General features: G+C 40.8%; 1 protein-coding gene across 2 annotated transcripts in view; it reads right to left on the reverse strand.

Moving 5' to 3' along the window:
- Window positions 1–269: 269 nt before the first annotated feature.
- Window positions 270–26,493, reverse strand: part of cnnm4b (cyclin and CBS domain divalent metal cation transport mediator 4b) — a 48,698-nt gene continuing 22,474 nt past the window's right edge. Inside the window, exons 5-8 of one of the 2 annotated variants that reach the window (XM_085295401.1) lie at window positions 15,194–15,290; window positions 9,966–10,028; window positions 4,410–4,588; window positions 270–2,126 (exon numbers count right to left, since the gene is read on the reverse strand). In XM_085295401.1, the coding sequence (XP_085151527.1) occupies window positions 1,869–2,126; window positions 4,410–4,588; window positions 9,966–10,028; window positions 15,194–15,290 (597 nt within the window). In that variant the 3' untranslated portion in view covers window positions 270–1,868. The remainder of the gene's footprint in view (window positions 2,127–4,409; window positions 4,589–9,965; window positions 10,029–15,193; window positions 15,291–26,493) is intronic. The other variant, XM_085295402.1, reaches the window with a different exon arrangement.

A 26,493-nucleotide genomic window follows, 5' to 3' on the forward strand; every position in this document is an offset into this window, starting at 1 on the left:
CACCCCTGCTGGCCATTAGAAAGAACACAGGATTAAGGCACTTCCACATTGGGCTTATGTTTCAAACCTAAAGGCTATGACCATCTTTTAAGTATAGCCTAATAAAAAGTACCAAAAAGTGAACATCTGTTACATGTAGTTGTTAGTGTGTAAATAAAATTCTACAACGGGTGTCTTAAAAGCAGCAGAGTATCACAAAATAAAGAAATACCCACGAAACACGGTTGTGCTCCTGTTAGAGTTCAGGGAAAGAAAAATCCACCAGAAAACAGATTTTCAGATTCTTCTTTAAGATGTTGTCTGAGCGTACAGTAAAATATAACTGGTAAAATATAACCAAAAAACACACAAACAAACAAAAAAACCGGACAGAATGTGGCTAATGTTGCATTTGGAGACACAAATACAAAAACTATGTTAGAGTGACCCCCTTTTCCTACATTAAAAACAAAAAGCAAACCCGAACATAATCACTGAATGGAAAGAAACATTTTAACATGTAAAATCTCCCAAAACGGTGAAATAAAATTGCATTTTCTCCCCTTCAAATCAACAGGAATATATACACGCATACACAGACATTAAACTCAATAAATAAACTCTCAGATTTCTTAAAGTATTTTCCAGTCAGGAGGTGATCAAGCTTCTCACTTTTGGTTTCTGCTCCCAACAAGTCAGATGATGGCCAGCTTTGGTCTCGTACACGCAAACTCACGCACAGACACAGACTACCCATCGTCTTTAGAAACAAAACAAAACAAAAAAACCCAAAAAAAAGTAGGAAAGGATTCTTTGCTCTCGAACGCCTTCGTCTCTGCAACCCATCTAGAAACTCCACGTCTGTCCTCAGAGGAACAGAATTAAAGGTGACACAGATATGGCATTTGGAGAGCAGGGCAGCCACAGTTAACGTACCCTATATATTTAATTTAACACATTCAAAATATTCATGTTGATTGTCTTGTTCACAATACAGACTGGTGGTCTATCAGCGGCAAATCTCTTAACAACTCTGGGATAAAGGCTCTGGGCTACCAGCTGTTTCTATGCAGGAAACAAGGAAGAGAAAATATATCTCTATAGATAGAAATCCACCCCATCCCCATCCTCATTTAACCACAATATCCCCCCAATAAATATCTCACTATAAATTTCTATGGTACACGTATTACTTTGTGTGAACTCCGCAGACATGCTCGGGTTGTCTTTGTCCTCTAGCTGTATGGAGGAGGGGGATGCAGGTTGCTACACATGCGGCGATGGGCTGGTTTGGGGCTTTCGACCACACTTGCTTTTACGTACATCCGGAAATGAGGAGGAGGGCGGAGTCTCCCTGAGTCTCTGATTAGGGACAGTGATTTAGAAGCAACGCACACTCTTTCTCACACACACTACACCACACACACTTAAATAATCGGTAACACCTCTGAACGAGAAATGGAGGAGCTTTCTGGTCCAGACAAACAGGTCCTTCAGATCAAGAGGCATGTGCAAACACTGACGCGATACTAGTTCCATCGATCGGTAGAGGTGTGGAGACTTTGGTATGTGTGTGTACACCGATGAGCCCAAACATTATGGCCGTAAATATCCTGTTCATCCTTTAAGCACAGTCAAAATGTTTTGGCTCATCAGTGTGTGTTTGCTCTGTGTGTGTGCGCGATTGTGTGTGTGTGTGTTTAATCTTTGCATATTTACACAGTATGAACGTGGCTTGACTCTTTGGGCCTCATCAGCTTGTGCCTGCATTCCCACTCACACAAACACGCACACTCACACACAATCCTCCCCTCCTCGGCATACAACCGGGCGTAGTAGTGCACGTGGGCCAATGTAGGAGTATGGAGGGCTGGTACCAGTGGAGGCTGTCAGATTCTGTTCTCCACCTGGCTGTGGTGGTTGCCTGTGTGTGGCGAGTTCTGCTCATTGAGGAGGAGAAGCGTCGTCTCGTCCGGGCCGTTCTCCGTAGGGGTGGAGTCTGCTCCCAGGTCCGTAATGGTGGTGTTACCGATGGTGGTGGGAGGCGTCTGATCCATACGAATAGTGTTGTGGCTGCTCTCGGGGGACTGCGGCGTGCTGTCCAGGCGAGATGCCATCAGGCCGTTCTGGTACTGAGCTCGTGTGATCTGAAAAAATGAGGGATAATGAGAATAGTTATCATTCTTAATATGTTAGCAAAGACCTGCACAGTTGTATTTCTATCAGTTACTGAGTACTTTTAAAACTGCATGCCAACAGAACTTTTCAGAACTGTATGTCCTGGAAATTTCAATTTTAAAGACCAAAGGTGTGCCTGCATTTTAAACAGAATTTCTGTCTGACTTTACGAGAAATTGGATAACGTCACTGTGATGTCTAACTGGATCAATGTAAGGATAGTGCACGTAACTGTGTGATTTGTGCAGGAAACTCTGTACTTCTTTACTGACAAAGAGGCTAAAGTGAATCATTCCCTTTGTTTGCTGCGTGTGATGAAAAGTTTTTTCCTGACGCTGCAAGGAAATGTATGTTTCTGGTCAGTCCATCTGTTAGACTTTTTCCCTATCACTATATTGATTGTGGGACATCACCACAGCACTGCCATCGTTCACCACACTTGCTGGAGTCTTCTGCAAAGAAAGCTGCACTCTCAAATCCATCTGTATCAACTGGGAATCTCTGAACTCCATTGAAATGCTGGTAAAGACCCACACAATCAGGCATTTGTGTCGGTTGCACCAGGTAATCAGAACTGAGAGGAGCATGAGAAGTAAAAGTAGTAAAAAACGACACCAAAGACACCATTCCAGCAGCTGTGATGTCACTTCTTGCATGCACATCTGTTTGTGAAGGCAATAATGGCGAGTGTAAATCAAGTGCAATGCTTCGCTGATAGGTCAAAGCCTTATTTTTATTTTAAATGCCACCTGATATAAAAATCAGAACTATTTTTAGCACTTGTTCCCAGAGCTCCTATACTTTTGAGAACTTCATAGACCCATGTCTACATATTGTAGCTGTTTACCGTCACCAGTGTCACAAATCTCCAGAAAAACTGGTAACATAAGCTCATTTCATTCACTGTATTGGTGTAGGTCCTTTAGCTTGGTCTGTTCTGCAGAGAAGAAAATATTTATGATATATTTCTTTGCAGTGATGCGAAACCAACCGTTAAAAGTGTCCACTGCGGTTACGGTCTTTGCTTCTAATATATGATTTTGATGCATTTCTTCCTCTTCAACCCCTTTTCCCGTTCAGCAAGCTTTTCACCCAGTAAGAATGATAACAATTCATAGTCTAAGGAGCTTGGAAAGAAAATCGCCTGGAATTCTTTAAGTTGCTTGAAAACGTTTCACCTCTCATCCGAGAAGCTTCTTCAGTTCTAGGGTCAAATGGTGGAGAGTCCCAGATTTAAGCTCTGTGGGAGTGACCCACCGAGAGATACAATGGACCCCCTAATGATCCTCTAACTAATCACATGAGCCAAGGTGTGAAAATGGGCGTGGGTCACAATCAGCCAGGGTTTCAGGTGAGCTCATTGTGAAAACTGGCCCCACCCCATCACGTGATTTCCTGAGGTCAGATGGTCCAGGATGTGAGTGGGCGTTAAGGTGTCTGGGAAGGGATCTCAAAACTGGATCATAGATGGCAGACAGTTGGTGTCGTAAACCCCCGCCTCTGTTCAAAGATGGTCGCTCACAGTGGACATAAATGGCTTCTTTCACTCCTCTTTCAAACCATCTGTCTTCTCTGTCCAAAATGTGAACACTGGCATCCTCGAAAGAGTGACCTTTGTCCTTTAGATGCAGATGGACTGCCGAGTCTTGTCCCGTGGAGGTGGCTCTTCTATGTTGTGCCATACGTTTATGAAGTGGCTGTTTGGTCTCTCCAATGTAGAGGTCTGGGCATTCCTCACTGCACTGTACAGCATACACCACATTGTTAAGTTTGTGTTTAAGAGTTTTGGGACTCTCCACCATTTGACCCTAGAACTGAAGAAGCTTCTCGGATGAGAGGTGAAACGTCTTCAAGCAACTCAAAGAAGTCCACACGCTTTTCTTTCCAAGCTCCTTAGATTACGATGACCCGGATGACTGAGAACCTTCACAGAGATAAATATTCATAGCACCATCATGTTCTGAAGCTACTGCATTGGTTGAATGACCACTATTTAGATAGCCAAAGATAGTAACCAACACAGGACCATAAATCCTGCATGAACTTTGGAAAGGCTTGTTCAAACCCACTCCACCCACTCCCCATGAACTGGTTAAAAAGTTAAAAATGGAATTCTAAAACATAATTTAGACTCTGGTCCTTATGGCGGAAAGACTTCCCCTAAAGGTTTCTAGTCCCTGGAGAAAGATTATGTGGTGACAAAAGGCCTTGATTGTTAATTTGGAGGTAAGAAAAAAAAAAAAAAAAACAACCTTGGCAAACTGTAGGTCAGTGAGGGCTCGGACGTAGAAGTCTGGTATGTACTGCTGCATGGGGATGCTGTTGTTGAGCTGACTGTTGCTGCCGCTGACCGAAAGTGACTCCATCCGGTCGGCTCCGCTCATCGAGGCTGTTCGGTTCAAGCCGCTGATATGGGATGGTGAACGAAACTCTGCAAACACCCACACACATGCAGGAAAGGTTAATAGCACCAGGTCCTGTTACGCATTTAAAGACAGGGTTGTGTGATAAACACCTATCGGGCCAACCATGCCGTTGGTTGGGCTTGATGTTACTGTTTCAAAGCCTTTGATGGTGGAGACCTCAGAGGCACAAGATGCAGTGTAGCTTCAAATGCAGGTTAATATAAAGAATAATTAACGAGTGAGAGTGATTACTGACACACAATGTGTAATGGATGCACAGCAATAGCAGCAGTAACACCTAAACAGAAATAAAGTTAAACCTATGAAAGTAAAGGAGAAAAAAGGAAGTTAATATTTAGGTATTTAATCCACTCTAAGCACCGAAGCAAAGACGTGCATCCTGCTGTGGTCAAAGCCAACAACATCTAAAAGTTTTCCAAGAGCACCATCAAACTTATTAAGGACTTATTAAGAGAGCTGAAAGCAATATTTGACGCTGTAATCTGTTAAACATAAGTGTGAGTCAATGTTTAAATATGTGTCACATTTTCAAGTGATAACTCACAACAAACTGCTGAAAACCTCAAATTTTACTGTTCACTGGTTAGTCAACAATTGTAAAACTTTCCAGGTGGAAATTCCCTGGACAAAACTTTCCTACATTCAATTTTTGATAGAAGAAAGGTTTCTGTGTTTAGAATAATTAATATTTCTGTGTGACATATTAAAAAAAATGACTGGACTTCTTTAATTTTGTTGAAGACAGTTCATCCAAGAAGCTTCTTCAGTTCTAAGAGCAACTGGTTGAGAGTCACAGAAATTTAAGTCCTATTGAAAAATGTAAAAGATTTGACTTAGAACGAAATAAAACTGAGAAAAACATAAAATACTCCCAGTCAGAGCTAATCAATAATAAACTAATGGATTAAATGACACATTATTTCAACTCAAGAGCATATGACGTATAGAGTTACATACAATAACCTCCACGGAACTCTATAAAGTGACACATAATAACAATCATAATGTAACCAGTACAGCTTAGCCATTAGTTCAGCTCATTTTAGCTCTAGATGGCCATAACATGCAGCATGCACCTCCCACTTCCCTCAGACTTGTTATGTTCACCCTCTGCTCACTCATAGTGTAATCACAATGATGACATTCACGGACGTCATCCAGCTGATGATACTCCTGGATGTGTCACACACGCGCTTCACACGCAAGCTCATTACCAGATGTGTGTTATTACCAGTTGGCGTGAGTCTTCCAGTAGGGGGCCTCAGTGAGTCATAGGAAACGGTTTTACCTAGACATGTCAAGTGTGTTAGCTTTCAAGAAATTGAGCTCTAAAGTTAATCCTGGTTGTCTATGGCTACTTTTTAAGTTAGTGGTTAGATGTCACTTCATCAGGAAACAATAATTGTCTAAAATAATCATTTTAAGATCCAGTAGGGAACCTTTCTTTAGTTGTATCCTGTCAACTTATTATGCAGCCACAACTGAAAACGACACTCAACCACTCACAAGTTAGCACCCTATTTAATTTCAAATCTTTCTTTACATATAAAAGTACCTTATAAAAAAAAGACATTATCCCATTGATCTGTGAGAATTATGAATTCTCAACTTGCATCATCTTAGTTCTGTGAAACTGTCATGTAACAATGAAGGAGTGGATCTGATTATCTCAAGGGAGAGGAATGATAAAGCATATCCGGCTTTATTGTCTAATTTTTCCTAAATACATCATGATGGTTTTTTTCTTAATGTATAAAATTACACTTGAAAATGAAACAGGAAGCTCATAAGGAAAGTGTTTAATGAGGTCATAAGTTTCTCCCCCATACATATGCTCTCTGCTAGCTAAAAACGCAAGTGCTAAAGATAGCGATACCCCGGCCCTCCCTGGAAAGACACAATTGAAAGCCTAAATGGGAAAAGTATGAACCAATCATGCTGTTTGCCTAGCACATACATAGTTTTACAACCATTTCAGAGGTGTGGGGACAGGGATAGCTCTCTACTCATTATTACTCATTTAATGACATAAGTAAGTGTCATTTTTAACCTTTTTCTTGACTTACTGTGTTCAAAATGTGCTCAGTGGTAGGATGAACAGAGCCACTCTTTAGTCTGGATTGAGTTATTAATGATGCTTTGATGTTATAAAACTGTGCCCACGTGTACTAAAAACATAAAAGTTTTAAACCTTATTGTGAGATCTGGGCCCGTATCCCTAAAGATTCTGAGAATCCTCTCAGAGAGCTCCTAACTTAACCTAAAAATTCCTTGCCAGGAGTTTTAGCTTAGAAGTGATTCCAGAACATTTTCAGTGAACTCTGAGCAAGGAATGGATGGAAAATCCTATCTTAGTGAGGAGGTGTGGTTGACCCCGTTGCTAGGTATGAGTCATCATTTCAAAAGCCGTGATTGGTTGATCCTACAAGTTTGATGGAAATGAGCTTTTGGTGATAATGAGCAAAGGATGTACCCTCAAATCAATAAACATATTATATACTCTAATCTTATGCTGACTGTAATTGTAAATAATATTTCACATTCAAGAAAATATCTGGAAAATGAATAGTAAGCTGTAGGGGTTATAGCCATTAGAATCTAAAATATGTGAAAACTTAAACTCATTACACCCTGTTCAAATAATGATTCGTGTCTTATTTGCTCATATAAATATCCTAGCTGGCATATTTTGTACTTTCACTCCCATATGGACCCCGTTGAAAACAAGATGGCCTATCTCAAGGGGCTGTCCATAATGAAGTAGAAATCACAACGTTACAAGTCCAGTGTGGTCTTAACGAGGGTAACATGGCTCAGCTTTTAGCAATGTCTGTGATTGCAGACCCAAGTCATCACTGCTGCATTGTTGCATTTTCCCGGTTGCCAAATACCTCGGGGTTGTGATTACTTTCGTCTCCGGTGTAATAGCGTTGTGGTGTCGAGTTGGTGAAGTAATTGCATCTCTAAGGAGATCCACCACAAACATGATTCCTGCACGATCCAATCTGTAGCATCTCAATAATTCCCTGTCATCCAGTGTTTGCAGGACATCACTCCTGCCTCTTCTGTTGGCCATTTTGTGCAGCTGCTTAGGGGAACTCCTAAGCCACTAAAAGTCCTCTTCCCTGCTCTTAGCAGATCTTGCCTTAGGAGCCCTTTTAAGCGCTAGGAATCTTGAGGAATAGCTTTTATATTAACTGGGATTGTCGTGTCACTTTTAGGGGAAATTCTAAGAAAACGTCATGACTCTGAGAATTTTCTTAGAATTTGGCCGCTAGGAGCCACTTTTTGCACAAAGATTCTTTAGGGATACGGGCCCTGGTCACTGTGTCAAACCCCCCAAAAAGTCTCCTACTGGATCTTTGAGAACAAAACTCTGAAAATTTTAAAAGAACTACCCTCTACCTGTGAAGTAGTGCTCGCACAGTGAATCGGTGCTTTTAACAGTAAGGCAGACAAGTGATTGGACCAAATTCTAAATAACAATCACCATACACCCATTTTAATTTTTTTTTCTTACTGTGCTTTAAAAACACTACAGTCTATTACAGCTATTAATATTCTTTAGTCGATTTGAAACGAGTGTTTTCGTGACATCGTCAGGTCAAGGACAACAAAAAGAGCTGAATTAAAAGGCTCACATGCTGCTTCTTAATAGCTCCACATTCTCCATTGAAAACAGTACGTCCAGATGAAGAGAATCGATCTTTTGGGAGCTCGTTGTGTTTTTCTTTTTTAAATTGCATTAGCAGTTATACTTAAAAACTCATGCGATGCCAACAGAAGACAACCCCATCTGAAGCTATCAGGAGCAGTGTGCAAAGAGCAGACAGCTTAACCCCCGAGGGGATTCATGTCCCTTCTGTGCATCTCATGATGTTGTCCCGTCCTTCTGAGTTTTATTTTAGATATGCCACGTGATCGTGTTATTCCCCCCGCATTCCCTCCCAGTTTAAGATGTGTGCTGACATTCTGGTTGATAAACTCTTTGATCAACTTTCATTATTTCAAAAATTTCGACAGACGCCAGTTTCACACTTGCATCGCCTCGGTGCTACTATGAATCAACGAATGTGCAAAATTAGCTTACTGTACAGACCAAAATCATTCTTTTTCTCTAACCACCAAGTCACAATATTCCACATCTCCATCATCCGTCTTCAAGTCTCTCCAATCTAGTTTAAAACACTCTAAACATACTTTACATGGATAACAGCCTAAAGCAAACTATCCAAAAACGTTTTTGAAAACACCCTTAAAGACACTTTTGAGACAAATAAAAGGCAATTTGGGATTATTTTACACTTCATATAATTGAAATAACTGATGCTGCTTTTTGAAAGCAGAGCCTATTCAAATATTTAGGGGTTAAAAACGAGCTATGGCTAATATTTGGTGTAGAGGTTGTCAAAAGGTAAGTTATTGCCATTTTGGTTACACATGTGACTGTGACTAAACAAAGCTATGAGTACTAAAAAAAACCATTTTTTTCTTTTAAATGAATGCATAACACTCTAGAAATACTGGCAGTCGCTCGTGCTGTCCCTTAGCCTCCGAGCAGATTCACCTATGATAATATATGTGAAAATCCAAGATGACTTCCTCGGTTAATGCATTCCCAAGATTACCAGAAAACCTGACTTTTGACTGGGGCATCGAGTTCCCTGGGTTTCAATCAATTTAAAAATCCTACTTTGCCTCATTCTCGAGTTCACAAAGTGGGCTGTGGTAACAACACAAACCAACACCGTTCAGGCTGAGAGAGAAAAAAATAAAAAGATTTAACGGATTTTTACAAATAAGTTAATTTAAACAGAGATTAAGTTGTTTATAATGAAGTAAATTTAACTTAATGCTGGCCTACATTAAGAAAACACTGATTTATCATCTTCTTCTTTCCTCCTGCTCATTTACTGCCCAAAATTGTAACAATAAAATACAGATGTAGTTTGATCTGAGGTTGCTTTGGTTGATCAAAGAGTTTCTTTGCCAAAAAGTAGCTGTTAACCTCTAAATCTTTGCTCTCCTTAAAGGGCAAATCCGCCTTGAATCACACAGAGAAGAAAGCTAACGCTGTACTTCTGATCTGTGGGCTGAAACCTCAACGTGCTGCACCTTTGGGCAATCAAATGGTGATGTGAGGACAGGTGAGGACTGAGCAAAAATTACAGGACTGTATATAAAAGTCTTATCTGTGATCTATTATTTAAACCCACAAAGAGCACTGCCATGAGAATTTCTCTTCTCTTAGTGATCCGGCATCAATTCGCCCAACATGTACAACAGAGTCAAAGCTAGTGCCCCCCTCTACTCAAGCTCTACCCATCCACCCAGTACCCATGTGTCCTTTGTGTTAAAGGACCCAGACATGCCGGCGTTTACCTGGCAACCGAGAGAACAGAGAAAACCTCTTAAAGGAGAGGCGACGAGGACGATGTGCAGCCACTGGGAGAGGAGAGAAGGAAGGAAAGAAGGATAGAGGAGGTAATATTGATGAGGAGAGACAGAGGGGGCAGAGGAATGAAGGCGAGGGAGGGACAGTCAGTGAGAGACAGATCTGCTTCCAGTCTGGACAAGGACATGCAAAACCGGGAGAAACTCTGCTCCACTGAAAGAATCACCACACGTCGGGTTACACCGTTTGAAGGTGAAGTGAAATTTTCAGGTTCTCGTTACTCAGCTTCTTCTGAAAGTCTGATTGATCAGAAATTTGATGAAATGAGTGACAGAAGATGACAAAGGAAAATAAGAAAATACAAGTATTTCACATGTTTCACCATCTGAGGCAATCAAGAGAGTAAACCACTTATTCTGAATATGGAACTGAAAGGAAATACAGAAGAGAAATCAGATTATTTATGTCAGATTAGATGCTGATTCATTGTGATTTAAATTGTGATTTAATGTGGCAATGTTAGACACACGGAAACTCAATCACTGCTCTGGGGTTTTCACAGCCTACACTATGTGGATGAAAGTATTGGGCCATGCTTCTGAGTATTTCACTCTCAGCTGTAAGTGGTATTACCAAAATAGAAGATAAAGGAACCACAGCAAATCAGCCACAAAGTGGCAGACCACATGACACTGCGGCGCAGCATTAGTGTGTACGTGCTACTGGTCTGCTGACTCAATAACCACACAGTTCCCATCTTTCTCTGGTATTAACATCAGCACAAAAGCTGTACAGTCAGTCAGTGGCTGAGCACTTCCTATAGGTGTAATGTTTAGGTAGCCTTTAGCTTTTGTCCATACAGTCTCCGTGCAATGGCGAGCAGACAGAATTGGAGCTTAACTTTTATTCACATGCCAATTTGAGCACCAAAAAGCTTTTATCTATTAGAATCAGTTAGGGTACGGTCAACTTGAAAATCTTATGTCAGATCATCAGATCAGAACTAATGAATACAACATTTGAAAACAGTGTTTATTTTTATAGAGCTTCTTAATAATACTAAGTACTAAATAATAAAACATTGTAAATCTAACCCGGCATTAATTTGGTGCTCACATTTGACACTTTTCAGTAATCAATAGCTGTCAATACTTTTGAGCGTCATGATAAATATACTCAAATTCAAAACATGACGAAAAATAATCAAGGCTATGGTTTTTGCAGGATACAGGGAGGAGGTAGAGCTTTGAAGGGGTGTTCTGGTCCAATATTTTCATAATGCCAGTGTGTGTTCATGTGTGTGCATATGATGATTTTAGAAAGCTGACTGATTCTCTCTCACAACTTTTTATTGTTGGGAATGAAAACAAAAGACTTTCAGTTCTTCATTTTTTAAATCATAGTAACACAGTACTAACACAGTGTTATCTCTTCATCTGGGTCCCAATATATTAACAGAGTTATGGGGGAAAAAAAGTATAACATTAAATGATAATTCATTTAATATCAGAATGAATTTATTTCTTTAGTCCTTAAAGCATATTACCAGCTAATTTCTTTTATCTAAGTTTTATAAATGTACATTTTTTGTTATATTGCTTTTCTGCTAAACACATTGAAAAAGCTCAGTTTGAACCCGTTCAGCCTCGCAGTATTTTAGATTGAGTGTATTTTTCCTGGATTATGTAAAAAGGGTTCTGGTAAGTTGTCTAGAGAGATTTTTGATGCAACGTCCCACATCTGTCAGATCAAGCTGCTATCAGGCTGATATCTTGTCTGACCCCAGCATCGAAGGTGAGCACACCGAGATTTTCCCCGCAGATACTGAACAGATGTGCTGCAAAGACTGATGCAGCTCGATTGAACAGCAGAGATATAAGCTGGCAACTGAATACAAGCAGAAATAGACACTGTGTATAAAACTGGCAGAGAAAGGAAGGAAGTTTTGTCATGGTCCGCGGCCCGGTGTCCAAGGAGCTTATGGGATGCCCACGGGTGTGGCTGTCGACTCTACACCTGCATCCCATTCCAGGAAGTCATCAGGTGGACTATTTAATCCCGCTCAGCCAGCTGCTTCACGTCAGTCCGTTAGTCACCTTTCAGCGGTAACTTGGTGCCCAGGTGATGGTGGTTGTGAAACTCTGATTGCTCTGAACAACGCTAATCCTTTCATTGTGTGCTCAGGTAACCGTTCGGCATGTTTTGAGCCTCCTCCTGCCCGCCTGGAGTTCGGATCACCACCGGTCATCATCTCCTCTGTTTCCCTGCAGCTCTCCCACGGACCCTCACCCCTCCCTCCGGTTCCCACGGCCCAGCCCTGATCGTAAGATTAATAACTCTACCCTGTGTATGCTGTTATTCCCCTGCTCCCCAGTCACCCTCTTCGTTCTGTTGCAGGCTCTCATGGTCCTGATTACGGCGTTCCCGAGTTGCTTATCTCCCGGCCCCTTTGTTTCCCATTTACTCGGCGTGTTTTCCTTTAACCCTTCTGGGACACGCTTAGTTAGAAATAAAGTTTATTTTGCGTGCACCTTGGCGTATTGTCTCTGCTGAACTACGGTTCTTGACAAGTTTTGAATGAACTGAAAGCATGACTTTATGAGACACTGTATGATAGAAGGGAGAGAGTTCAAAAGTCATCAACAACATCAGGAGGGGCTATGCGCTTACCTGCTGCTCTCTGGCAGGTAGCTCAATGCCCTCCTGGGTTTTAAATGCACCTTAGAACACACATGCATCAACACTACATATGAGCGGGCGGAAGGAGGTTTGGAGTCTTCACACACCCCCGTTCTCTGCGGCCTGTCGGAGCAGGGGGGCTAGGAGGAGGAGATGGCCGCCCGATCGGGGTCTGGAAAGTGGGGCCTCCCCGCTGCTGCCGAGCCGGGGCAGTCTGCTTCTCTCCACCCCAGGGAAAAGGGTAACACTACCTGGGTCTGGGGCTCTCCTCAGCTCTTTCTGGGACAGTGGCGCGGCTGCCCCTCTGTTGGTCTTCCTTGGTCTCTTGTGTTCTGAGGGCCTCTGGATGTCTGGAGTCTTGATCTCCTCCATATCTGCTTCATGCCCCGGAGGACGGGGCTGTGGCGCGCTCATGCTCACAGGTGTACACACGGATGCTCACACACACACAAACTACACCCTTTTTGGCTCCTACCTCACAGCACACTGTGCGCTGTCGATCTTACGTGCTGCACAATAATGTTTAATATTTAGTATTTACTGTTATATTCCCATAGATCATTGTGATGTTGTTTATTGTATTGCTCTCTTTTTCTCCTGCTTGTTTTCTCTTTTTTCTTTCTCAACAGGTGATCCAGGTGATTGATATATGTATTTTTTGTCTGCTTATTTTGTTGGTTTTTGTTTTTTGCCCTTTATCCCCGTCCCTCTTCCCTGCTGTTTTTCTTTCCCTTTCTTTTCCCCAGTCAAGTCGGTCCCGTATTTAACAAGTGAAAATAAAATAAAATAAACAATAAAAGGTGAATCAAATAGACCATTACAGCAAGGCTGGGATGGTCCATTTGGTAAAGTAAATCCGTTGGGCATCTTTCTTCACCTTTAGACAATAATTCTGATGGCAAAATAGCCAAACGTGACAGGCAAAAAAAAAAAAGTCATCAACAAAGCTGTTTCACAATCACTGTTGCAGTCATTTCTCCTTTCAGATACATGTGATATCCCATGGCCTCCGTGAACCCAGAACATTATTTTTTTTAATGCTGAATACGTGCAGAAACACATGGTACAATGAAGACATAGTTCTTGTTAAAGGGACGTGAGAAACGTGAGCGTGCATTACATGTTTGTAACGCTTAAGCTACATGAAGTACGTGACCTATGGTTACTTCTAATTTACCAGCAGTTCACGTATGACAAACAGCGAGTTTTCAGATTTGTTTTTCAAATATGAAACATGTAATAAGTTACTATGAGGTGCACCAAGTGTTTATGAACAAATTATGTGAATCCGATGAAAATGTCTCAAGCACAAAACGTTTGTGACTGTGTGCATGAAAAAAAGCAGTAATAGAAACTCGCACACGTACAGTTTCCTGTTGTGACACATGATGGTTGACAAGCTGCTTTGCACGTTCCCTCCTGCCAGCCAACAATTTTAATAACATTAATTTTTTTTGAATAATAAACAATTTAAACTGTGTTCATGCATCCAGATCAGTTTCACTGGACTTCGGCACAGATTCCAGAGGCACCAAATGTCAATAGAATATTGTTATTGGCCAATATTCACCATATTTATTGATATATCAGTCGGTATCTGCAAATGAGAGAGCCCATCATATTTATCTGTTACTGAATCAGTTGTGCTTGTTTATGTTTAAGTATTGTGCGGTAAAGAGCTTAAAGTCACGTGGGAATAACATTCAACACTGGTCAAGGTGTGATGTTTAAACACTGGTATCAGCACACATTGGTGCATCCCTTAGACTGCTGTCTAACGTATGGGACCTGCAGGTGATTCACTGGTTGAGATCATTTTCATACTCAAAACATTCAGTGACCTCTAGTGTCCTGATGTTGGTGGTGCTATGATTCTGGAAGACACCACTCCCATCAAGCTAAAAATGTTTCAATGTAAGTTAAAGGTCAGTGATTTGCAGTAACACAAAACACGGTACCAAAAAGCTCTCCTCGCTCTAGTTTCACGGGTTTATTTTTTTCCTTTAATTTGCCACCAGACTGTATTTTACGAGCCCTTTGAAGTTGCCAACTGTAATGTTTTAAACTGTGCACCAGGTGGAGCTGGAAGACTTCTAATTCCTCTCCAAGGTGGGAATAAAGTGCAGGAATCTGATTGGTGATATGTATGTTTTGTTTTTTGTTTTTTTTAAAAACAAGACTGAATTTCAGGAACCTGGGGGACGGGCCAAAGAAGAGTGCTGTGTACTTTTGTGTACTTTTAGATGCTTTTTCTTTTTTGTCCCTGTAAATGTTTACACTTTGCTCTGTAGTGGTTCCTTCTTGCTATTTAACTAATACTAATACTACTAACTAATAGAACTTTACGTAGTCAGCTGTTAAATGTATTTAATTTGCTTATCATATACTACATATGATAAGCAACATGCTGTGTCGCACTAAAAAGAAATCCTGGGCCACATAATAATGTTGCAAAGCTGTCCGTCTGTACCAGCTGAGATATTGGTGTAATGCTCTTTGTGTGTGTGTGAAATACAGTAATGTGTTCTGGACTCACCCAGTGTGGGAGCACTGAGTGCCATGATACCATAGTATGAGAAAGGTCCGGTCTCAAACTTCATGTTCTCATTTCCAGCCTCCACCTCCACTCGACCCTGCAAAATCAAGACAGACGTTTATGTTTTTTAACAGTTAAGGCTGCAACTGTTCATGTGGATTTACTCTGAAAACTCATCCTCAAGCCTTGTGCTGAGCCACATGCAATATTTCAGAACCAATGAAAAATTAAGGCAGACATAATAGATGATTTAAAATATCTATTTCTATTTAAATGACCGCAGCATTTCGGAACATTTATGTTCTTAGATTCCAGCTATCCATTTAATCTGAAGCTAATGTTTCTATGCCAAAATAATACAAAAGACCTTACTCATTTTGACATAAATGCAGCGAAACATAACGTGGCTCTAAAATTGCCTCATGACTTGAGGCATGTAAATGTTCTGTAGTGAATCCTTTGGGGCTGTGCGTATTAGACAAGGTCATATCCTCACGACAGAACTAAACTTTCAGCAAACTGATTAAACATATGTGTGAAAGAGAAGGAGAGAGAGTTTTTATTTAAAAGGCATTTATTTATTTCCTATTATTCCTGTTCTCGCTAATCACAGGCTAACAAGTCACTGTTATCGTATTTTCACTGCATATAGTACTGTGTATGACTGCGTATGTGACAAATAAAATTTGAATTTGAAGTCCCTGCATATGCTGTAGTGTCCTTGGGTAAGACGCTAACCCCAGTGTCGGTTATATAACAACACAGCAGTGGTGTGTGTGTGTGTGGCACACCTTAAAAATAAAAATAAAAAATTTACTTTGATTTTGTCCATCAAGTATTTCAAAGCCTTATCCAGTTTGCCATCATGTATGACAATAAAAAGGACGAATTCCTGATATTTAAAAACAGACTCACTGGCTATGTTTGGTCATTTTGATTAAAAATATTACTGGAGATACTGATTTACTTTCTGTTAAATCAGTCAATCCTTTCCCCTAATTAAGTCCTAAAGCACTGGAAGATCATAATTTCTGCTGAGCAGCCCTGACCTTTCTTTTCTTTTCTGTGAAATTATACAAATTGGCCTCTAGAGGGCGGTGCAATAGCAGGTGAAAAAACCGTATAGCAGTTATTAGTGACCATACTCGGGAGATGTTTTGCATCACTTGTGGGAAGAAATAGGTTTACTCTGGGCTTGATCAGACGTCAATAAACACTGTGAAACATGATACACATCTGGCAGTGCTGCTGTCTGCAGAGGGAGGATGTGATGCAATGGAGAGAAAGGGGAGTTAGAGTAGCACAAGTTTCTTTGTAAAGAGATATGGAAGAGAGATTAGGGGCACACAGAGGGAGATGGAGGGATAAGAGGACAGAGGACAGGACAGAAGGGGGTTAAGGAGGCCTCTGTGTTGGAGGCTGTTGGCCCGGATCGTCCTGCTGGAATGTGTGAACTGCAGCAACAACACAGCACAGTTAATCCATGCTGCCATCCCTCCTTCACTCCATCCTCCCACCCCGCTGCAAATGGACTGAGCTGATGAAAACATAACAGGTGGTAAAATAAAAGGACAACAAAAGAAGGAGATGGGCACAGGACAGAGGGTGGGCCGTGCTTACAGCAGTGACAAATACAGCAGGACAATTAGCTTAGGACTTAAATTCTAACATCTGAATGAGCTTGCTGTTAAGTGTTGATTAAACCTAATTTGGAATTTTTGTGCAGATTTTAAAGCTTCCAAACACAGCAGCCATAAAATATTTTATGTCTTTGGCTAATATTTCAGTTTAATGTTGAAATGACATTAATAAAGTGTCAACTTTACCAAAAACAGAAGGTAAGCACTGCTCTAAAAATGCAGGTTTGCATTCATGTTTCAGGAGTTTATTAAGGATTTATGTGGATAGAAATGCATATCATCAGCATGTAAAACCTGCAGACACAGATTAATAACTCAGCAATCAAAATCATAAAAACTTAACAATCAGAAATGATTGTTTTAACTTAATTATCTGTGGATTTCCCTTTAAGACCTCCTGGTTCACCACGAGCAGCCAACAAACACAATTAATCTGATATAACCATCCATTGTGCTATTTTAGGGCGCGTGCCAATTTAGAAACCTGGCTTTGTTGTTACAAGAGATGAGAGGGAGAGAGAGTGTATCCGTCACTGGAGTTAGCAGGTGGGCGGTTTCGATCGCAAACTCTCTGGTGAATTAAACTTACAACATCGGTCTGAAGCATTTCACAACTGATGTCAAAAGTGATCAGAACAGAAATCTACACCACAGCCTAACACTCTAGAAACAATTAGGACACCAACCACATACAACCTGATTCGTGTATCCATATTTAGTCTTGTTTACCTTTTTGAGGTCTCGCTCTTCCTAAAATACTCTGTTTGCTCTCAAAAAAAAGACTATTTCATCATTGCCAATTCTTTATTTGATCTGCAAATAATTAAATGATTAATCTGGTGATTGAATGGATAAAAATGCTGATTAACATAAACACAGATGAGAGAAAGAAAACAGTAACAGTAAGACACACACACACACACACACACACACACACGATTTGAGGTTAACTGGGTTAAATTCGTTACATATGGTGCTGATGTGTATTCCTGTGAAACTGTGTGTTATACAGCGAGCTGACGAACTGAGGGTGCAGAGGGGGTAACATCTAAAGGACAATAAACAATGACCAATCATCTGCTGACCTGTCAGGTGATTAATTATTTGACACTTTGTTTGCTTGCTAACTGCAGCACAGGGTGCCCCGAGGTTCCTCTTTATCTGAAACTGCACAGCATTTTTATCCTTTCCCCATCCCAGAGACAATGTGCGACTTTTTAATTGGCAGACGCTTTTCTGAAGTGTAGCTTTTAACCATCACGCCATCATATGTCATACAAAAGTGAACCAATTATCACCCTACTGGGGATAACTGCAAATAGTGCCAGCAGATTAGCAGATTTGAGCACAAAGAGATGACGGTGATAGTTTTCGCACAGCTGAATAAACGTCAAACAGAAAACTGATTAAACAGAAGTGCGAGATGGTCGAGAATTTGCTCCAGTGTCCTGTTATATATTACGGAGCAAGGAGCAGACGGCTGAGTTTATTAAAGTCCACAGACACAGCTGGTGACGCAAATCTGAAGGCTAGACCGTCCCATTTCACAGCTTTGCACTTCCGACCTATTCGCTCATCAAAGGCCCACGTAGACCGCGAAGGACGATTCATGGATGCCAAAGACAAGCAGCAGTTGTAACGGTTATTTGAATCATTATGTTTTATTTGCTTTAAGCTTATTCTATATACTGAATGAGGGTGTTGGTAAAGTTTCATTTAAAGAAAATGTATTTGTATTTGAAGTGGGGGTGTCCTGACAGTGACCTGTCTGAGTGTATTCCAGTGAGAGTTGTGATTAAAAAAAAACCTACAAATTATAGTTTTGCACTAGTGCATCTAACAAATGAAAGATCACGTGTTCGATCCCAGGAGGAGACATGAATCCATTTAGGGCTGCATTAGCAGAGAATTAAATATGCAGCACTACCTGCTGTGGCGACTCCTTGTGAATAAGGGAGAAGTCAAAAGTCAGATCAAATGGCTGTGCAAATGTTAAACATGTTTTGGTGACTGGTATTCAGGTACAGTCACACCTTCAGGCTTGTCCTGGATACTCCCACATGGCTGCATGCTACAGTTTACAAGCCAACATTAACATGTAATGCTATTTGACCTTTTAGATTAAATTTGTATTTCAAGAACATGTTTTGGGTGGATGGGGGCAAAATCAAACTACATTTCCCAAATCAGGACAATCCTTCCTCTCAGTGGGCGAATTTTCATTTTAGCTTTATTTTGAAGGCTACGTTGACTTGGCACGACTCCCTTTGGCAAAATGTCTTGGTCCAAATTTGTCTGGTTAGAATCATTCACACCTGCTCACTGCACCCACAGGCTCCTGCAGAGTAATCGGAGGTCGAATGCCTTAATCAAGGACAACCCGCTACTGAAAGACGAGCAGACATTCGCTGCAAGCCTCCTCTAACTGTTCTCCTTTACTGGCAAAGCAGAAAAGAAAACAAACAACCACCAGGAAGATTCGACATCCCTCGAACAACTCCTCTACCGTTGCCCCACAAGTATACAAGGTTTACAGTAGCGAGACTTCCTTCTATGACTGCTAATGAAATTGTTAAACCTGCTCTGCCACCAGCGTTTTGCCTCTTACAAGTATATCAGAGCTGTGAAAGATGTCAATCATCTCCTGGCATGTTAGTCATGTCTGTGTGTATGTGAATACTGGCAAAGGTCAAATAGTGAGCTTGAAACATATGCATGCTAAAAACCAAACCAAACCAAACAAACAAAAAAGAAACACACATAGAAACATGCTGAAGCTTGACTCCGAGCGACATAAGCCACACACGCTGCTGGACGGTTGGTGTTTAATTTAAATGGAGGTTAACGTGGGAGGGAGGAGAGAAAGAATAGAAACAGAGGGAGGCAGAGGACAAACGCGAGAGGTGTAAAGTCTGCCGGTGCTCTGATCAGACCCGACGTTAAGCAAAAGCACAGTCATGACATGAAAACATCATGAAAGCAGAGCACTTTCATTAGCCGTCCACCAGTGCTGGTTTATTAGGTATCAAAGTCATTTTTTTCAGATTTGGGATATGAGAAGAAAGTCTTTCTTAAAAGTCTCAGTCAGATCTGCAGTAAAAACTGTCTCAAACCTTAATTACGAAACCCTCTTAAGCTCCTGTATGAGATAAAAGCTCAGACTTTCTGCTCTAGTCTGCCCAGAACAAAGTGAGTGAGAACCATAAGTGACACTAGCCTCGTGGTGATCAAACCACTGAGAATACATTTTAAGAGCAGTAACATTATATTTCCAGAAAAAAAAAAAAATCTATGTTCTCTCTGGTGTTTATCTCTTACATATCTTGATACTCACTGGACTTCCATAAATCAAATTCTTTGACACAGGTGAATCAGTCTTATCTGCCCTGTTGCACAAAATGTTTTCTTTCTGACGTCCTTCATTGCTCGAGGACTCTTAAGAAAGGCTCAAGGAGTAGGCAGGTGCACTGCTTTAAAACACAAGGGAAACATTTAAGAGTCTAACTGTAAAAATGAATGCAGCACAGAAACACTTTCATGCCGATCATCTTTTTTTAAATAACCAAAACTGTAAAAAATGACCATGTTACTGTGTGAAGCAAACGATTATTTAAACCTTTATTTAAAAATCTAGTAGAAGTCAAACTGGAAATTGCGGTCAAGCTGTGGATGAAGGAATTATGCATAAAACACGTGTATATTTAGCAGACCTGCAAAAAAGGCTGAAAAGATTGGCTTTGAATATTTCTCCCCTAAATATTAGTTTCAAACAGCTAGTACATTTTCAGCCAGCAACTAGCTGAAAATTAAGGCCCATCTCAGGATAAAAGGAACTTCACTGAAGATCACCATTCAAGGAAAGTTTGGAATAATCTTCAGAATTTAGAATGTCTGATCCAGTATTCGTGAAAAGCGACGTTTTAACAATGATTAATTTTTATGTTCATTTGTTTTCTAGTTAATATTTAGCACCTTGTCCTTTCACCAAATACATGAAAACCACTTTGATTAAAATTTTCTTCACACACAGTTCCTGAATGACTGACGAGTGATACTTGAGAGGAAAAAAGGAAAAATTTAAAAAAAAAAAAGTGTCCTATAACAGTTACACACTTCTCTTTGTCTCAGAGACGGAGCCTGTCCTTCCAAAAGGACAACAGAAACAATTGTCACTACATGGAGCTCTCACAGGCCATAATTCATAAACATACACATCATATGGGCCTTACTGCAGAAGAAAGAGACCCACAACACAATGTGTTAGTACACCACAATTTGCTTTAGTTTCCGAGGGTGGTAATAAACCTCAGAGCAACACATCTCGTGCTCATTTCTAACTAACTTTGAGCTGTTCAGCTATTCAGCTTAAAGTTCAACGAAGGTGTGTTTTCTGGTTGTGTGTTTTTGCTGAACTGTAGGTGGGTCTTGGCCAAAGTTCAAGCGGCCACGTTAGGACTCATCAGCACTGTGATATTTGTCAGTAACGACAGCTTATGCATCAAACCGATCTTTGTGAACTTGAATGATCATTTATGTTGTGCTGCGACTGCTAAACACTTCAGTGACAAAGCATAGCAATGGCAGTGTCAAGGAAGCAGGACTTCAAAAAGAAAGGAGGAGTCAGTGAAAGTATGACAGCAGAGGTTAAGAGGTTTAAGAGAGCAAGGTGAGAGAGGATGTCCTGGCACAGAGTTGAAATGAGGACCTGATGTCACTAAAGAAACATTTTGAGGACCTTAGAGGACAGACAGGAGGGGCTCAGGGAAAGGCAGCCATCTGCTGTGACATATTTAAGGTTCAGGAAAGAGAAGCAGTTTCAGATACACACACGGCGACCGGAAGCGTTTTATCAGAAATCAGGGGAAGCCCCGCAGCAACTAAGTCTATAGCAGTGTAACAGAGGGTGGCTGCATTGGGTGGCAGAAGTCACCCAATGCAGCTCTAACTGTAAGCTTAATCAAAAATGAAAGTTTCAAGCCTAATCTTCAAATAGAGAGGCCTCCTGAACCCAAATCTGGAGCCAGTTCCACAGGAGACAACCCTCGTAGAGCAGAATATTTATTAAAACCTAATATGAAGTATATCAACAGTTTATTTCTAATTAGCTCTTATTTTTGTACTACCTGCTTTTGTTTCTTATAGTCAAGGAAAATCATACACTCTGGGATTAGGGCTGTGCGATATGACCAAAATCTCATATCCAGATATAAGACATCTATCGTCCCGAAAACAAGATATAAATCACAAAAATTTAACATTTTCTGTAAATTCTGTGAATCTCAGGCAGCTCGACTTGCGTGAAGTGTTTCCAGCTGGGCGTGGTGTACCTGGAGTAGCGTGAAAATATATATTTTTAGACATAAGTTGTAAAGGCCGCCGTTTTCTTTGTGAGTATTTATTGCACGGCGTGCTGCGGGGAAAAGCCTGTTCTAACGTTTGAGTCTAAGGTTTATTTTTTAGCACCTGACGGTCTTTTTTGCTTCTCATCCGTCAATACTCTGCATACTAGTTCACATGATTCAGTTTATTTTGAAAAGTCTCTTGAGCTTTATTGTGAAAGGTTTATGTGGAAACTAAACAAGTGGACACGCGATGGTTTTACCGTCGTTGTTGCTAACGACAACGCATAAAAACAGGCGCTTGTCCATCTGTAGTGTGGTTATATTAAATATAAGAGAAAGAGAGAACTTTAGGACATTAATATAGCCACTACAGCGACCATCAAAATGATCAAAAAATATTGCCATAAACAGTTTATTTTGCGACACCACGAAACAAACGATAGCGTAAAATGAAACAATAGATGTTTTTATATCGTCATCCGATATATATCGTTATATCGAACCGCCCTATCTGGGATAACATAATGTCTCCCACAAGAGAGAAAACCAATAAACAATATTGCAGCCATCTAGTCACAAACAAGAAGGCATCCCTTACAGGAGGGATGGAATTGTGTGTTGCAGTCACAAAGAAAGGTAAATGCCATTCTGTGTGACTATTACAACTCTGGAAAATAGATTCAGAGGCACATTGAGGTGATAAGGACCCACACTGTCTGAGGATCCTTCCTGCTGTGTAGGTTGCATTTGTGTTTGTGTGAAGCTCAGTAGAGCCCCTGCAGAGGTCTGAGGATTCACTGTCACCGGTTTGTTAATAACTTATAACAAAGCCTGCAGGGGCTCTGCCTCAAACCACACACATACACACACATGCACCACCTGACATTGATTGTGGTGTGTGTGTGTGTGTGTGTGTGTGTGTGTGTGTGTGTGTAAGAGGGAGACTGTGGTTGTGAGCTTTCACGTGCGAGGCCTAGTATGTCCTGCCAGCCTCTTGTGTTTAGTGGTTTGCGAGCATGTGTTTGTCATAAAATGAACTGCTGATGTCAAACTGAACAGTTTCCTCCAACAGTTTGTGCAAACTGATTGACTCACACACACACAAACATTTCCTCAGTGGGATTTAACAGTGTGAGTCAGTGTCAACTAACAAGAAGCTCAACCCCAGCCTAACGTGTCGATGGTGTAGGCTCCATCTCTCGCTCTCTCACACACACACTCACACACAAAGATTGCCTCCTTTTAAGTGTAGGAATATTTCTTATTCTCACAGGACTCCATTTTTCCATCTCTTGTTCACAACAGGAAGGAGCTTCTCTCTAATAATGATGTGATGTAATTACCCTGGAATGTACTGCGTGTACAGCACTTCAGAAACTAGTTTGTCCACGAAACAAATGCATAACAGAGATTTCTCAAAAATAAAATGATCAAACCTCTTGTACAACATCAAAACATAACAGGAAAATTTATACTTGAAATAAAACACCATCTAAAAATGTTCAGATGATGCCTGCACATCTCCTAAAGCTGAGTGAACCCTGTGAACACAACAGAAGTTGGACTCGGGCTGCGATACTGACTGTTTTGTGAGAATCACTAAGCATCTTTATAGACGCATAAATCACTCGGGTCATAAACAAATAGGCTGTCTGCTGACAGCAAGGATCACTGCCAGGAAAACACACACATATGCAAAGTAATCATGTGGACCCTATAAAAGGAGTGGAACAAGTGCAGCGAATTATCATATCTGAGGTTTTTTTATTCTCACGAGTCAACCGCACACTGGATGTTGATGTAAACATAAGAGTAAAAAAAAATTACGTCTGCATATAAACATACAGTTCAAAGTATGTGCAGTGAGTCAATCTATGAAAACAAGCAGAGATTTATTGAAAGTATTTCGCCCCTTATCTAAAGACGTCCCAAACCGTCTTTGGACTCTGCATTTTGAAGTCAGAAAAGACCATATTTGGATAAGAAGATGGTTATCAGCTAAGGCGAGTGGGCTTGGTCAATGAGTCGTATGAACTGCTGAAGAACAATAATAAAATAGTAGAATTTTACACACAAAAGCAAACTTCATGGACGACCTATTTCAATATGGCAGTCAATGGGACCTCGCATTTAGGGCTCGCTTCAAGTGGCCATTAAGGGAACTGCAGTTTCTGGTACTGACTTTATTTTACAGCCTTGTGACTGAAACAAGCTAAAAGGCACACATTATTTAAGGGGGGGGGGGGGGGGGGGGGGGGGGTTTAAAAAACAAAACAAATGCAGAATCGTATTAACCTCCTTCTCAAGTTGCAAAGACATGTCAGATTGTAAAAGGGAAAACGACTGTCTCTCACTTGCTTTATAATCTCAGTAAAACATTCTCATGAGTTTGAAGTCTCAAATGTTAGTTGCAAGTCTTATTTAGTATAGCACAATGTTCATTTTCTAAACTTTGGTCCCATTTAGAGCAAAGTAGACAATAAAGCACAGCATGCTTTAGGCCAGACCTACGCTGAGACTGGCAAGTCATGACCACATGAGCACGTAATATCCTTGGTTTCTCAATCAGACCAACTTCTCGCTTGCTGCATCTGGTTTTAGAAAACCATTATGGCAGCTCAAGACTTCAAAATGAGACTACACAGATCGGTGGGCGATCTCCTATGTCCCGCTTTTATATAGTGTGTATGGGATCAACTATAGAATCTGGTGTTATGTACTCTGTATTGCTTAATGAGGGCTCGAGCCAGGAAAGTCCGATGTGTCACAATGTGTTGCAGTTTTATTTGGGCAATAAATAAATTAAAGCGGAACCCCGGCGAGTGCAAGCCATTTTTTTTCTTTTGCTTGCACCTGCCCATGTTTTAGTGTGGATGTTGTAGGTTAAGTAATCTCAGCTCTTTCCAAATCCATATCCCTGGATTTTCTTTTTTTTTGGTAACTTGAGGCAACCCATCAAACTTCACAAATCTCTGTTTTGTGTTTGCACACATCAGAAAAGTACTGTACTGTGTACTGTGGGTTCAGCATTACTGCTTGGTCCCTAGTTAGAGGCTTCTGTGGTATCTTTCTATGCAGAAACCAGAGGTGGAAAATTGTAAGCCCCGCATGCTTACAGTAAATGCCACCGACTTATTCCACATGTGGGGTCCACAAAAGCTACAGTATCCGGCCTCCCACCGGGAAAATCTCACAGAGGAGAATGGAGGGGAGAAAGCTGAAATAGATCTCCGGATTAGTGAACCCTGCTAATGACTGTTTGGGAACAATGACATAAACGATCTCTGGGAAATATGTGTGTGTGAAAGAGTGACATTAAGACAATGAAGCGTAGTTTTCCCACCCTTTGGGATTTGAGTGCACGTCTATATGTACACAGAGTGAGTGCAGCAGATGTGCAAAATCAGGGCAAGGTACTTTTTTGTGCGCTACAGTATGGACGTGTAGAGGGAGGTGGTTTTCAAGATGAAAATGGTTGTGTCTATGTCAGTTTTGGGATTGGTGTATTGAAGCAATCTGACAGCAGCGAGTTTGTGATGTAATCAGTTCCTCCAGGCATATAATGCATGTCGTCTAGGACCCCAATGCAGCCCTACTACCGGCACCGCTTGTCTGTCCGAGGTCACTGCACTGTGAAATCTTCTTTTCACCCTTTTAATCAATCAAACCTGATTATTAGGTCACTATTTATAATTACTACTGAATTACAGACGGCAATATGGCAACACATTCCCACTGTGGATAAAAGTACAGAGTCATCTAAACATTACACCTACAGGAAATCCAGAAATGAAGCATGTGGGCTAATGTTAACACCAGAGGAGGTTTGAGACTCTGCAGTGTAAATGATGAATCCTCAACATTTGGCAACCCTGCTCTGTCCCTAAATGCTTCCACTTTGGAACCACACCAGTTGAAGTCAACAATAAATTATTTAGGAGAGTAGGAATTTCACAAGCTCCCTTGTTGCCACAGTGCCATCTTATTACAGTACCAAGCTTGAATTGAAACAAATGTTAATTGAAGCAGACTGAATGGAAAGGTACTTGATTTTACAGATCTATGGCAATGAGACTGAAAACACAAATTGCTATTGCTATTGGTAAGAGGCGTGTGGCCCAGTACTTTTGGGTGCAAATTTCTTTTCATTCCCTATACTACTATACCTTTTGCCACAAGAGTAACAAGTCTTTTCTTGATAAATAGAAGCATGAAACACAGGCTGAAATATTTCATGAAAAATCTGGACGAAAAGCATCGGAAAAATTTGAAGTTTTCAGCTGTGCGGTTCATGTTTCATCTCCTGTTACTGCAGGTG

This window comes from Mchenga conophoros, linkage group LG12 (assembly GCF_057382185.1).
Source record: "Mchenga conophoros isolate Kocher_MC1m ecotype Shallow Benthic linkage group LG12, M_conophoros_male_GT1.1, whole genome shotgun sequence".
In the NCBI taxonomy this organism is placed as follows: Eukaryota; Metazoa; Chordata; class Actinopteri; order Cichliformes; family Cichlidae; genus Mchenga; species Mchenga conophoros.